The 15460-nt window shown below is 46.3% G+C and overlaps 1 protein-coding gene across 4 annotated transcripts in view; it reads right to left on the reverse strand.

Annotated features, from left to right (window-relative positions):
• Nucleotides 1-15460, reverse strand: part of LOC135391614 (guanylate cyclase 32E-like) — a 548591-nt gene that overhangs the window by 126186 nt on the left and 406945 nt on the right. For all 4 annotated transcript variants that reach the window (XM_064621932.1, XM_064621934.1, XM_064621933.1 and 1 more), the window contains 2 exons: nucleotides 12282-12417; nucleotides 9923-10065 (listed from right to left, as the gene is read on the reverse strand). In XM_064621932.1, coding sequence (XP_064478002.1) covers nucleotides 9923-10065; nucleotides 12282-12417 — 279 coding nt within the window. The remainder of the gene's footprint in view (nucleotides 1-9922; nucleotides 10066-12281; nucleotides 12418-15460) is intronic.

Genomic DNA, 15460 nt, shown 5'->3' on the forward strand with positions numbered 1-15460 from the left:
ATCAAATGTGGTAATCTTCTTAAGTTCGCTGAGGATTTGAAATTATTACTCGCTATATCCATGTCTGATTGTTTATCTCTTCAAGCCAATGTCTATGCAATTACTCATTGGTGTATTCTGAATCGAATAGTATTGAACTCCAACAAAACTAAAACGACGACACTTACGGATACGGTGAGTCCCGTAGTTTTTAAATATACATTGTATACTGAGTTATGTAGGCAGTCAGCTGTGAAAGATCTTGGTGTAAGTGTTGATCAAAGCTTGGTATTTAATAATCACATACACTATGTTGTGAAGAAAGCTAATAGAATTCTTGGCTTGACCTGCAGGACCACTAAGGACTCGAGCGACTCTATTTATCTACACGTGCTTTGTAGAACTTTTTTTTTTACTGTGAGTGATTGAGTTTGGATCGCGGTCGCGTGGAACTGTATTGGTAGGACCAACGTCGCGCGTTTCGGTGCCGTTGTTAGTCGACATGTGAAGATTGCTTCGTGAAAATTTCATTCTGAAAATTTATTCTCTCTGTTCTCGTCGTTTTTGACTGATCGCAGAATCAACCGCGATTACACTTTCTCGTACAAATGTGTCCATGACATTTTGAATAAGACATCTATAGTCAACTTGCTGTATTTCCACGCACCGACTCGCATTGTCCGAAATATGTTCCTGTTTTATGTGGATGTCAGTTGCCCACGTCAGTCGCTCACGCGACGTATCCAGACGTCTTTAATTCTGGACCCGGTCATGGTGACTTATTTCATTCATCTTATAGCTATTTTAGACAGGAGGCCCTCTGTTATGTCAAGCTGTGACCTCTTGGTGCACTGCTGTATAGGCACTGCTCTTTGCGGGCACCTTATTGAATAAGTTATTATTATAATTTAAAGCTTTCCATGCTGTTTTACTATGCGACGTTCTTCATATAAAACCGATAAGGCCCTTTTTATGTTCTCCTAAAAATTATACGGTTAGTTTTATTGGCTGTCGTTACGCGTACCGCCTGTTCATTCATTTCATCCAGGCACATTCACGAAACCATGCTTCGACTTCCAAAACTGAATCACTGAAATGTGAAAACCTGGCAAGCAACGTGGTGTCACTGCCCCCGGCTGCTGTTTGTTGAAGAAAAGGCTGACGTTCCAAACTTCGGATGGTTTATTTGCAAAGCGAGTGGTCCACTTTGTGTAGAAAGAGATGTTTGTGAAGACCTTTCGCAGAGATCCCTAGAGTGTTCTGTATTTTGGTGCACCTCCTGCACTTAGCCCCCCGGCTTCCCTTGCGCTCTCAAAGAGGAGAACTTCACGCTATTTCTTGAATCGCCTGACTTCTCCAGGAAGTTTCTAGACTACATTTGTCCTTCTTATCGTAGAAATTAAATCGTTCCCTCTGATCACCAACTTTTTTTCCTTTTCTTCTCCGTGTTGTTCCCGAGCACGGCGCAACCAAATCGCCTCGACACCGTTGCTGCCTCTCGAAATGGTAAGGCCACGCACGGGGCTAGAGCGCGTGTGCAGCAGGCGTCAATAATTAAAGCCCGCACACCAAGAGACAAAGGACTGCAACTCGAACGAGTACTGTAAATTAAACTAAACAACTCGTAAGTATTCTTCAGTTCGCCGTTGCAACTGCGCAACAGCACGTTCGCAATAATCCCGTCAAGTCCCGAAATCCCTAAAAAAAAGAAGAAAAATAGAAGATCCCGAGACATCGGGACGCGAAAAACAGCCTGGATTCCAATTATATAGTCACAAGGAGGGAAAGGTAAAAGACACAGTATTATAACGGTAATATAGTAGGTAACGGGAACAAATATCGCACAATCAGAATGCCTGAAACAGAAACGGAAACGAAAAGAATTTATTGTAACAATTCGGCTACTGCGGGACCCGAATTATTACAACATTTTACCATATCGTCTTGACAACTTCATGAAATAAAGCTGCGTGAGACGAACTAACACTAACTGAGGAACTAAAACTAAAATGAACTATCAAACTGGAGCGTAGAAGGAGCATAGTTCTTATATGCTTATGTTATGGTGACTCGCAAGGCGCAAGCGTGAGGAAGCCAATGACGATAAGAACACACGTCCTGTGGTTTCCCTGAAACCTACAGGCAATGTTAACGTGGACAAGCCAACGCCAGCTTGCCTGTCTACTCCTGTTATGTTCATAAATGTTGTCTATTGTGTGCACATAACAAACTCCTCAAAATACATTTCAGAATACATACGTAGGCGTAGTAAGTTTTGCCGCGGCCTCAAAGCTTAAAAAAAAGAAAAAAAAAAAGAAAGGACAACAACGGTAACGGAACGGAACGAAAACAACAATGGTGGTCACAACCCCTTTAAAGGAGCGGTCCAGAGGCACACAACTTTCTTTCTGTTTTTGGTCGGTATGGAATCATAGGCGCCCGAAAACAGTTTTCCCACAATTAGCGCAACCGTAGCGAAGTTGGGACGCCTACAATAGCCTACCGAATCCCCAGTGCGCGAAACACCCTCCTTCGCCTTCACGATAGACCCGTGATGAGCGCCGCCACGCGCGTCACTATGTGACGCGAGTGGTAGGGACGCTCCTCATTGGACCTGGGATCACATGATCGAGGTGAGCAACACCGGGCTAGCCGGAGCGTCTGCTACCGCTTCGGAGACGCCATGCGTTCTCCGGCTGCGTGATGTCGGAAACGGAGGATTTGAAGGGTGTCAACGACACGACCTCGATTTTTTTGGACCGCTGACATCACGGGAAGAACGAGTGGTGCAGCTCGAAATTAACTGTGTGTTGTACAGCGATACCCCAGTGCTTCCCGACAGTGTGCAGCCTCTCTGACTGTTTTCACCGCACAGTTGGTTCAGTGGCTAACAGGTGGCATCATAATACCGCCGTCATCGCTTGCTTTCTGCTACTGTGATTGCACAGAAGCCACGGATATATTACTCTTGTGATTGCAACCTTATTTTGTCAGGCTGCATAGATGCTTTGTTTTTTAGAAAACGTGGTATAAATCATATACAGGATAGAAGTCAACAAGAAACAGCTCGCAATGTTCGTAGCAGACGGTTTTCTCTACCAACGAATGAGAGGGCTCTCTGCCACAAACGTCACACTAGTGGGTGATTTGAGTGAGTGGCTGGGCGATTTTGCAAATTAATTGCGCCGCGGTGAAACAACCATGGACAGAAATATTTTGTGGGAATGCTTTTCCCAGACTGCTTTACAAGATGACAGCGGTTTTTGGCCATGTTAATACCAATTTAATGCCCCTTTAAATTGACACGAACTCATGCGGAATCGCCGTCCTTATCTCTAAAACTTGTTGTGGAGATAACAACTAGTTGTTTCAAAACATGCGGACGTTGGGACAGCACATGTAGAGCGTGTTGGTTATCTTCAAACATGGTAGGGAACGCAAGCGGACGCATTGGTCCTGTGTTGTCCGTCCGTGTTTCTACCCTCTCGCATTCCCGATGATGTTTGAATATATATGTTGACATTTGCGTATTGTTTTCGCGAAAAACGCAGACTACAAAATTCCTCACGCTCGGCGCAGTATGTAGGGCAAACCAATTTTCTGAGGCCACGGTATGAATGAGGGATTATGCAGAGCATGTGTATTAGGCTGGTACATGTGGAAAAATGTGAGACACCCCAAGCAACATCACCAAAATAAAGCTGTTGATTTGTTAGGAATGAGACGAGGACCAGGCACGGAATTGGTGGCGGAATCTTTCCACTTCAGAATGAAAAGGAAAGAAACAGGAATGGAGGATGAAGGAAATGAACAAGATTGAAGGAAAACAGCATGAGCTACCATTTGCAAATTCTTTCTCAAACGGTGAGCAGCTCCTCCTGGCGGAGTTGGAGCACTAGCCACAGTTTGTTGGCCTTGCTGGTGCGTCCCGCCTTTTCCATTAGTCTCTGTTGATCTCGTCGCGTTCGTAAACACGTCCCACAACTTCCGCGTTCGCTACGTTTTCGATAAGGCTCGCGAACGAAATATATGTTCCCATTCCAGTGCGTGTCTTTTTTCCTTCCGTTTTTTAATATACAGCAACCTGTTTTCACAAGTTCGCTAGAACTTGAAGTACCTCTCTTGCTCAATACCCCAAACACTAACGCAACAATGAAAGTTACATGCGGTACTACGAATTTTTGAAAGAACTGGCAAGCCTTCGTAAGTTGGGATTTTAAGTACGTGATGTCATTGCGGACACCAACTATGGATTTGCTAATCTCATTTCCCTGTCCAGCGTGTCAGGATACGCAACAGTTCTGCATTGTAGTCGGAAGTAGTATACCGCTTGCGAAAAAAACAAAACAAAAAAACAAGAATACTTTTGTGATGATGACTCCGGGGTTTCATCGCTACAGGCCGTGCTCTACCCCACTCCTACATGTAATTTGGTGAAAATATAACGAAGGATTTCACAGAAAGGACGGTTGTCATACACATAGTAGGGCTTTCTGTGCGGCGTGTTCAGCTGGAACTGATCGCGATCCAATAAATTTTGTCACTCAAATTCTAATACCCCAAACGCACTGACGCAGGATCCACATCGCGCGCAATCGTGATTAGGCAACGATTGTGATCGCCTTCAAGTGCGGACAAAGCGGGTATCGGCGACACTTGTCCCCCGTTCGCGAACGTGATTGATTATACACTTCAAGGAGGGTTGACGCAGGCGCAGTAGCTTCGTTTCACCCTCGCCTTCTCGCTATTCGCACTGCCGGTTACGGGCTTGCAAGATGGCGGCGATGGCAGCGGCACGCGCGAAGTAAACAACATGGATAAACGCCGAAATAGCTGAAATAGCACTTAGTTTAATGTGAATTCGATTCAAGCAGACATCCTGCACCAATGCTTGCTTCTAATTTGAAACTTCAGTAGCCATTGTGACAAGGTCTCGCCAGGCGGCGTCAAATGAAACCCTTGATCACGAACGTAAACTGCGGACGGCGCAGGCAAGTCCAGCAGGATTGCAGCTATCCGGATTGCGGGCCGATCCGGGTTTGTGCGATAGCGTCTGGGATATTAGACTCAGAGGCCAGAGTCTAACGGTGCTGTCACACTGGACCGACAGCCGACAAAATTTGTATGCCGACATCGAAAGACACGGTGTCCTTGCACCTGTCACACTGCACAGACCAAAGACGGGCGACGCGTCTGTCTGTCTGCCGGCCGCCACGGCTGGACGCTGTCGGCACCCGCCGCTGACAAACATGCCTGTCACACTGAACGACAGCAACATCGCTACTGCCGCCACCACTTTGTTCGAAGATGGCGTCCTGCACAGCAGAAGCGTATGGGAATGTGCCCCGTGGCGTTTTATCTTGCGCTCGACCCGGACGACGACGATGAAACTAGTAAACAGCCACGATCATTGTGGAGTAGGAAGTGGCTCGTGCGACGAAAAAGCATGGGATGCTACGAGAATCTCATGCTTTGTCTCCATTGTAGATATCAACGTTTTCTCATCTTCCGTTGTGAACTCCATAGCTGAGGGGCAACACGACGCGCGCAGCGAAAGCTTTCCAAAAGACAACGGTTTTCGCGAACACACCTCCGTCAGAGGCGCTGATTGTTTAAATAATAATTGCAACACCCACAATATGAATTTTTCAAAAAATATTATCTTTTCGCACAGTGGATGTCGTATGTCGGTCATCGCATTTTTGAGCAACGATCAAACTGCTGTTGACATGTCGTCAGACACTGTCTGCCTGCCGATTTTGTTATCGAAATCTGTCACACTGAAGCGACATTTTGTCAACTTGCGTCTGCCGCTGTCCGTCGGCGCAGTGTGACAGGTGTGCTTGGCAATACAATGTATGGTGACAACGTCTGTCTTCCGTGGGCGTCGGCGCCGTGTCAGTGTCGGTGTCGTGTCGGTCCAGTGTGACAGCACCTTAACTTATTTAAACACGATGTAACGGTTGTCCTGAAAGGTTAGGTAGTGCGTGAACTAGCAGTGTTTAGGTTGGAGCCTAGTCTTCACGCCCTTTCCAAAATTACAAATTCATCTAAGGGATGTTTTGTTGTTGACTGATCAGAGGAGTCACGAAAAAGGTGATCCGATTATAGTCCACTATTTCCTATACCCTAAATTTACCGATTCTATGGCAAATTCGGGTGGTCATTTTGTGGCTTTTTTTTCGGATCCCGAGCAGTCATGTTCGCTGGGTCAAAGCGAATAAATCTCGCATGTTCGCGTGGCGCTTTCCGAGCGCCAGAAATTTGCCAGCTAGCACGTTTTTCGCCCGGTCTCGAAACGATCGAGCAGCGGATTGGTCAACTATATCCTGGGTCGTCACATCCGCGCTGCAACCGTGGCGAGCGCTCTCATTGGCCAGCACGTCGAAGTTCACGTGGTTTAGCAGACGACGGAACCCGAAGACGGACGACAGTGGTGACCCTAGTGTGATCCAAGTGACTAAAACCGCTAGATTCCTCGCACTCATGTTCGGGTGACAACGGTCACGTGATCCAGCTCAGTCGCCGACCTAGCAATTTTCGAGCGCTAGGACGTGTTGCCATGAAGTGACTACCCGAATCCGCCATAAGTATAAGCTAAACCAGGGGCAAACACACAGACAAGAGGAGTAGAAGGAAGACAAACACCCGCTGGATTAGCAAGAAGTTTAATGAGACACAAAGAACACGTTTTAAACCACAAATAGCACCACTCCTGCGCAGTACGCTGGGTACTGAGCAGGTGTGGTGCTATTGGTGGTTTAACGCGTTCTTAACTCTCTTAAGCCTCTTAACTTCTCTGGTTTAACTCATCTTGAATGTGTCTTTATCGCTGTCGCTTATCTTATACTTAGATAACACATCCAACTTTTTACTCTTTTACCGATTCCCTTAATTTTTCCAAACAGAGCCAACAACTGAGGGCTAGTTCTAAAACTCAGCCTCATTGTTTTTGTACTCAAGCATAGCACTAGATCATGTGCTTCAGAAGAGCGCCAGCACTCATTTGCTTTACATTTATCCCACCCCAAATTTCCAATAGATCCTCCCTCTAGGGGATATCTTCTAGGAATATATTCTATTCAAGACTGGAAAAAAGAAACAAAAGAACAAAGTAGGATGCGGCAAGTTAGCTGGGGTATACGCAGGGTGTCGAACCGAAACGTTTTTCGGTTGCCGGTTACATCATAAACGATCCGGTACCGGTTCTGCTCCGGAGCAAAAAAATAACGGTCCATACCGGTTTTTAACCGGTTCCGCTTCTGCTGGGAATATTCATTCCCACAAACAAAAATATCAAAGTTACAAAATGTAAAGCCGTTTATTCCGCATACATGGTATTTAATATTAATAGACAGCTGTGAAATTGGTAGCTCCTCGTTCCTGTAGGTTACTGTCTGAATGGGCTTTCTCCTATCTTGAAGCGCATGCTGCAAATGAACTAGTTTCTCGTGATGTCATACGTAAAGTACTTTCTTGCTGGGTTGGAGCGATCGCGTCCCATCCGAATGTCTGTTGCTACTGCCTAGCCAGCAAGCACCACCGCACGAGTAGGACGCAAATCGAGGAACACCTTCACTCACAAACGCGCTCGACGGCTCCGTTTTATTTTCTTCGTGTCCTGTCGACAAAAGAGTTGCCACTTCGCACGGGCTTGCCCTCGCGTATACGTAAATCTATTCAACTTAGCTGCTCTCAAACAAGGGACGAGTTGCGCGACATTACCGATAAAGAAGTCATTATGCAGCCCCCTTAGGTCACTGAGGTCGTTGAGGAGAGTTTTGGGGGGGGATCAAATTAAAACGAACACTACGGCACATTGCTAGAGAGTCACATGTACCTCTAACTCTGTGTGCGTGCGCGAACGATAAACCATTACAAAGGGAGCCTAAGGGTCATGGTATACCAACATACATTCCACTGTAACCGTAACCCTCGTATAGTATCCATGACATGACTTCAGAGCACACGGCGTCTCTTTCATTCGCCTATCCGTAGTCGAAACAGGCGAAGTTTTTTCTTGGACCGAAAACCGTTTATTATATATTTCGGTTTCCCTCCTGAGCGAAAAAAACGTATACGGTTTCGATTCCATTCCGGTTCGCACCAAAATAGCGGTTGTTTTCGGTTTTCGGTTCCGGTTTTCGGTTCGCTCCGACACCCTGGGTATACGTGAAAAAGGCACATTTCCTCGAGTTGGAGGAACAACAGTATAGGACGGGTGTCCCGTCCACATCGTTGTGTAACCCGTCTTATTGTGCTTCCTCAAGCTCTTTATATGAATAAAGGGACAATTCAAATTCCAAGGAAGTGATGCCTTAATGAAAGAAATAAACTTTTGCACGGCACGTAGAACACTATGCAGGATACGTACAGCTCCCATCAGGCTTAATATTAATACTGAAAAAAATATTATCTCATCCTCGAGCGCGATTGCAGCAACCCTTGGGGCCATGAGGAAATATTAATTGAACAAAATTATTCTGTTAGTTTAACGCAAGGATTTTGTTCCCTTAACATTCCCCCAGTGCCCACAGGGTGGCTGTTATCAGGCTCGGAAATAAGCCCGAAGTTTTCCAAGTGTTATTATTAAGGTTGACGGGAGCTGTACATTGATATGATGTAAATCAGGTAGGATTCTCAGGACGCGATACTTAGTTCAGAGTGTCAATTTAAGAAACTCACAAGGGACAGCTACCCCAGGAAAAGAAAAGCGACGCTGGGGAAACAGTGTGTCTGGCCAGGGCTTAATCGCTACCAGCGCCCGAAAGCCAACGAGGGGTTGGGCTCTCGTTAACACAAACGCGTTTCCCGTGATGCGCTTTTTTTTTCGTTAACGCAACAAAGGCGTAGCCTCTCGCTTGCGTAACGATCAACGGTGTCGTCTGTCCAACGAGTGTGTTCACGTGCTCTCAGGCTTCATCACCTGCATGGCTCACGATGTAACGAAGCGCGAGGCACTCGTCAACTCGGGCTCGTGGTGTATGACGCGCTCTCTTCTCGTTGTATAACGAACAGACTGTCTGCTTTTCTGTCGCGTTTCCTAAGGCGTCCGTCACGTAACAGCGTTCAACCAATGGACAGTTTCAATGTACGCGTCACTCCTGGCGGCGAGGGACGACAAGATGACGACGAAGCAATGATGACCAATTAACAGCACGTGGGTGTAGCTGGTATTTTTTGAGGATATAGCAGGATAACATTTGTTTTGAATCGTATAGCCTGCTCCTGTGAAAGAACACAACACGTGATACGCCCCAAAAACCACACGAAACCTTGTTAAGCCATATTCATAACACGTCATGTTTTCATGCCAACTATCATGGCGGCTCTCGTGTAGTTCGACGCAACACATTACAGGCATTGCGCATGCACATTCAAAGCGCATGCGCCAACAACAGCAAAGAGAAAGATGTTGCGATGGAGAGCGTGATAAGTGAGTTCTTCGTCGCCATCCACACGGAACCATCTTTCTTCATGAGCCGAACGGCGCGAATGCAAAGCTCCCGCTTCGTTCGTGACGCTTTTACGGTGGGAAGCGGAAGAATCAAACGACGACATTTATGTCTTTCATGTTTCGGCAGTTGATACATTACAGGCATTGCGAGAGGAAGCTTCGCCAACACGCATCACAGCCTACAGCATGTTTTCATGTCAACAAACATGGCGGCCGCCGCCAGAAGTGGCTGAGCATGCGCATACGCGTACCCAGAAATGGTCCATTCAGGAAACTTCCTGCGGGTGACGGTCAATCAGTTACACCGCTTTCTCCGCATGCAGTGGCTTTAATTAAACGGTGCAGCTGTAAGCACGCCTTACGCCATTGCTGCAGTTCTGCGACTTCTTTCTGAGTTCATGAATTTATTGTCGCTACGTTATCGACCTGACCTGTCGTTATAATACACGCATCATACACGCGATGAGAAAGAGTAACGGTACTTACGGGTAGAGAGCTGGTATTTTCGGCTAGCGTGAATCGTCCTACGGGCGTCAGTTGTTCGTCGTCCTCGTGAGAGAAGGCCAGCACCGTGTAATTTCCTTCGGCGTCCCCGTTCTCGTCCACGCGGATGTCGAAGCCCAAGACGCCTGCATAGACAATACATCATTTCTCTGTTTTATTGTGCTCTGAGTACGCTATGGTCACCTAGATTAATAATTAATAACCATGGTCATGCGTTAACAAATTTTATTTACACGTGCAATTTCTCGTTAAATTAAGAAAAATTATATACAAGTACTTTACACCGTATATTTCCGAAATAACCTGTTTCCCGAAATCGCTTAGCTTTCGGCAGAGAACAGGCAGGACTCGCGAAATAAGCGCGGGCCAACTATCGCGCTGTCTTTTGCAGCACCTTGTGCGTCTGTTTTAGCGCAAACGCAGATGCCATGAACAGAACAACAATCCCAGAAGAGTGTATGGTTCCTCCCTTGCTTTAATCGAACAAAGAATAACTGGAAGGAAGGTTCAGAGAAATCCTGAAATGGGACGTGTTTTTGTGGCTGTCAAGAACAGATACATGTCTGAGACTGTGTAAGCGTTTGTTGCTCCTTCCTTGCAATCTACCTTCCATGTTATTTCATTCCCATGCAACTGTAGATGAGCTCCGTGAGAAACTGTCACACTGTGAAATCACCAACGGCGCCTGTACCTGTCAATGAGTACTGGAAAATCGTTAATTATCCCGAGCCCCTCATCTTTGCGCATTTTCCAAATTGAAAAATTTGCATAAATCTCTAACAAGTAGAGTGAAGGTTCTTTTCAATTTGATTAAACTGAAGGGAGTTGCAGTCCAGCTCAAATTTCCCATAACTACATCCGAATGCGACTCGGCAGCGTCGACTACGGAAAAATACACCGAACAGTATGTAACCTCACGTGCACTTGGAGACGAGTTCCCTTTCACTTTTGCCTTTACGAAACAACATCGTTCTCGGTAAATAACATATCGACTTCACCTCAACATATAACGCTGTCTTGAATAAGAAAAGCTGAACATGATGTAGTGCGGCGGTGACACAGCATCACAGATGATAGAACGTATTTACCCATGATTATCACAGGCACTCGTAATATGTGAAACAGATGGCGCCACAGGTTTTGCAAGTAGTCTATTAGGCTCTATGGGAAGCTCGCATGTAGTTCAATTGTTCTTCGTCTACTTTTTCAATACCATCATGTCTTTGTTCTCTCTCTTAAACATGTAATTTGAATCGGACAATTGCCAGAACAGGAATAGAGGTGGATCCCTAACATACAATTTGAAGAAAGGACCTTCACCCCAAAGAGGCAACCTTACCACGTAATCTAGAGTGCGGCCAAAAAGCCATCGAAGCACCAGAGCTCAAACTAAAAGCACACTAGACAAGCATAAAGGAATAAGAAGCAAGGTGGTGGCACAGGTCACTCATTGTAGCGAAACTCATAGTTTCAAGTGTTAATGACCTGTACACAACAGAAATGTCGACTTTTTCGACTGCACTTCAGAAACAAAGTTCCGCCTACTATTCTGGTCTACAAGGTCAATTACGTTTTCCTCTACTGCGTCAAGTGGGATTCCGTTAGTAAGGGCCACATAACCTACGCGAGAGCACAGGGTGTTCGAAAACGTATATTCACTAAATGAGACACTGATCAGAGGCACGAGCGAGAGCATACTTTGAGAGTTGATCACGTGAATCAATACGTTCTGCGTGTATATTATTGAAACAGAAACAAATCGAGTTGCATTGTGGGCATAAGGCATGTGTGTGTAGGAATAAGTCTTCGTCCAAATGCTGCGCACATGCAGGGTAATCGCTGTTTTTAATAAATACCAACGATACCCTAGAGTGCTAAAGCTTAAGACGTTAATGACAGAAGATGTCACTGAAAGGCATGAAGACCAATACAATTGATCTGGCAATTCATTTTCAAACATGGCACCTCTTTCTTTACTTTGTCGGAAGAACAGTGGTTGTGAGAGCAACATCTCCATATTTCTCCCTTACAGTTAAAATAGTACGCGTGCAGGGCGTAATCTCCTTAAAGGAACCCTTGGCTCCAACGAGATTGTTCATTTGCATACAGACAAGGTCAGCGGTGCCTTAACGACCAAGAGAAAAATAAGTGTCACTTCAAAAGCTTGAAGGGACGGACACTCCACCACTGCCGCAACACGAGGAAGACACACAGCAACTGTGGATGGTTTAGCTCAGATAAACTTCTTTATTACCTTATTTATTTATTTATTTTTTCGTTTTCGCACTTCGTGAGGGGAGTATAAATTGTCACTGAAAGGAAGGAGATACGTTGGACTCACTTCGGTAGAGTGACTTTCGAATCTTTTCTCCGATGGCAGTGCCGTTGGTGAGGGTGCCGTTCTCGCGAAGCACTTCAGTTGCAGCACGGGCCCATAGCATCACCGCGTCATACGTCATGCCCGCGTAAATGGGAACCTGGAAAACGTAGACATACATACAACATGAGTCGGTCCTTGATTAGCACACGGCGAGTGCGTCAGGTCTTTTCTTTGATAGAGCTCCAATGTGATGGTTTCAGTCCTGTAAACCGGTTTATTGAGAGCTTCCATTCAGTCCCTCCTATATTAAAACTGTCCCTTTGAGAAAAAAATAAGAAGAAGAAACGTTACCAAAAATTATATCTCAAGAACAAAAATTCACCGAGGCTGCTACGAAGTTTCGCAAATTTTCCCTGCACGTTGCTTTATCCTTTTTGACAAATAAAGCTCAATCTTCGCAGGGCCAGGGGCGGATCCAGGAGGGGGCCCTGCCCCCCCCCCCCCGGAGACATACCTCTACCCCCATTCCGGCAGATTTTCCTGCCGCACGCTCCGTTTTCCGCACACGCCGCACGGTGGCGTTCCTCTACAGCTTGCTAAGCTTCGCAACATGTAGATCATAAATAAAGTTCTGGTGTGAAATGAAAGCGCAGCAGCTTGCCGTCTTACATGGCGACCCCCCCCCCACCCCCCACCCCCCGAGGATCTTCCCTAGATCCGGCCCTGCGCAGGGCCCGCTGTGTCTCAGTGCTGCCCTTGATAGTTTTGCCAGTGCTATAAGAACGGGAAGCGTCGAGGACAGTACCGTGCGCAGAAAGCATCAAGGTCAGTATCAAGAAAAGTCAAGGTCAAAGTATCAAGGTCAGCACTGAGTAATAGCCTCAATGTTCGTGCAACCGAGTGCTTCCTGTGTTCTCTACCTACGCTATTGAATCACGCTCTGGTGCCTGGTTGAACACATGGTAAGTGTGAATAGAAGGAAATGGATGAACTAAAGATCCAAGTACACATTTCACTTCAAAACCTGCACTCTAAAAGTCACAATAGTTTTTACTGGCATCACGCGTCCCTTCCCTGATCCCGAGGTGGGGGATTCGAACCAGGTCAAGGAAGTCAGCGATTAGGAAGCATGCATCTTGCTTTTAACAGATGTAACGTGCCTGTTTCTTGCAACGTTTTCATAACTTGAAATTCTACGTTGTTCAGTACATTGCGTCATGTCACTTTGTGACTCCAAATCCGTGAATTATGTTTTGTACAAGCGTATAGTAAAGGTAAACGCATGCAGGCTCGTTCGTACGTTTGGTACTAAAACAGACACATTGGGTGATGTGTGTTGCAGGTTGCATATTGGAATCTTTTGTATTTTTCTATTTGGTTCAAGTTGTTGGAGACGTTCGCAATGCTGTACAACATGGCATTAGCAATATGTAACTAAACGAACCACGGCAGTTTCAGAAAACCCTACTAGAAAGCAGTGGCGTAGCCACGGGGGGCTAGGGGGGGCTCGAGCACCCCCTACCTGCCAAGACGGACCCACGCAAATCGCGCAAATCCGAGGGGAAAATAATATATGGGGGAGGGGGGGAACAGTGTGACGATCGCGAAAGTTCTTACAGTTCATGGCATCTATCTAATCGGCACTCTTGAATGGTTTTCAAAGTATGAGCTTTTCGAAATCCTTCTGATCTCGTGACACCACCGCCTCATTGGACATCACTGAGTAATCGTATTGTGAACGCCCAAATCAATTACCACATTTTGCGGTGTGCACAAGTATTGTGTGTTGTCGCACCCAGGATCAGCGGGGGGCGGGGGGGGGGCGAGTTTTCGTATCGAGCCCCCCTACCTTGGCGGTCTGGCTACGCCACTGCTAGAAAGACAGTCAGAATGTCAGTCAAACTGCAGTCAAACCTACGAATGAATACGTCATACAGTTTCAGTCAGAATCCTTAAACCCCGCATGATATCCATTAAAAGCTTCCTGTTTGGAATTCAACGCATATATCTTTAACTACTACCTGATAAGTCGGCCGTTCAGGCGCATCCAACATGAGAAATTTGCAATAAACGTTTACGAAAAGACATCCGAGTTAGTCTTGATAAGGATTGGATGAGCAGAGCATGTTGGTTAAAATGATACATAGTTAAGGAACGCCAAAAGGACATGGACGTAAACACACAGAGATACAGCGTTCAACTTCAGCTTTGGTTTATTACAGACCCGTGCCATGAGACTAGCCCCACAAATTCTCAGTAAGGGAAGTGACATTGCATGGAGAGAGGTTGAGATATTTATGGCTGACGTTGTTTGTCGCCTTCCCAATGAAGAACGTCTCGATGATCTCCCTTCCAAGGCAAGTGCGGTGCGGGCCGACAACTTTAGTGTTGTTAAAAACAGAAGAGCAGCTGGTGCATTCGAGACAATGGCGTTTTAAAGGCACAGAACAACCTTCAGATCGTAAATTTGCTCCAGCGTTGTGATAGCATTTCGTTTAAAGGAACATGGAAGGCACTTCGAACACATCTTTTTTTACCGCGTGATGTGAACATACTACCTTCAGCAACGTGAAGTATTTCCTTTGGGAAATGCGAATTTTTTGAGAAAATTAGTATCAAAAATGTGCGCAGCGGCAGGGATATCGCCTGCTACTCCTGAAGTGTGGTGCCAGCAAGTCAGTCAGCGCTTTTTATTGGCTGGCGAGAATCGTCTGCTGAGGAGAACGTGAGATTCGAGGCGCGGGAGGGGCGGCGCGAATTGCAACTGCAAAAAAAAAGAAGAAAAAAGACGCGCTGCTGGTGGTGGTGGTGGTGGAGAATTGGCTCGCCGTTGTCGGCCTCACAGAGGTGGCGAACGTCACGATTGACCAGCGCCCCGTCCTCGAGCACCCCGAGCACCAATCTAGGCAGGTAGACCGCTCGAGTCCTCACATCACCCCCCACCACACACCAACCCGATCCGAACCGTTAACCGAAGTTTTTAGATCGGTTCCGTTCCGGTTCAGCTCCAAGATGGCGCTAGTAATTACGGTTCAGTTCCGATTCAGTTCTAGCTAAAAATTACAGTTAATTCCGAGTTTCGTTTCGGTTACGGTTCAGTTTAACGCTCTCATTTAGATACATTTGGCAACGAGATGCCAATGGCAAGGTGTTGGATTGAGACGGGTGCGGTGGCCGATTAGTACCGGCATGGTAGTTAC

This window comes from Ornithodoros turicata, chromosome 4 (assembly GCF_037126465.1).
Source record: "Ornithodoros turicata isolate Travis chromosome 4, ASM3712646v1, whole genome shotgun sequence".
NCBI lineage: Eukaryota > Metazoa > Arthropoda > Arachnida > Ixodida > Argasidae > Ornithodoros > Ornithodoros turicata.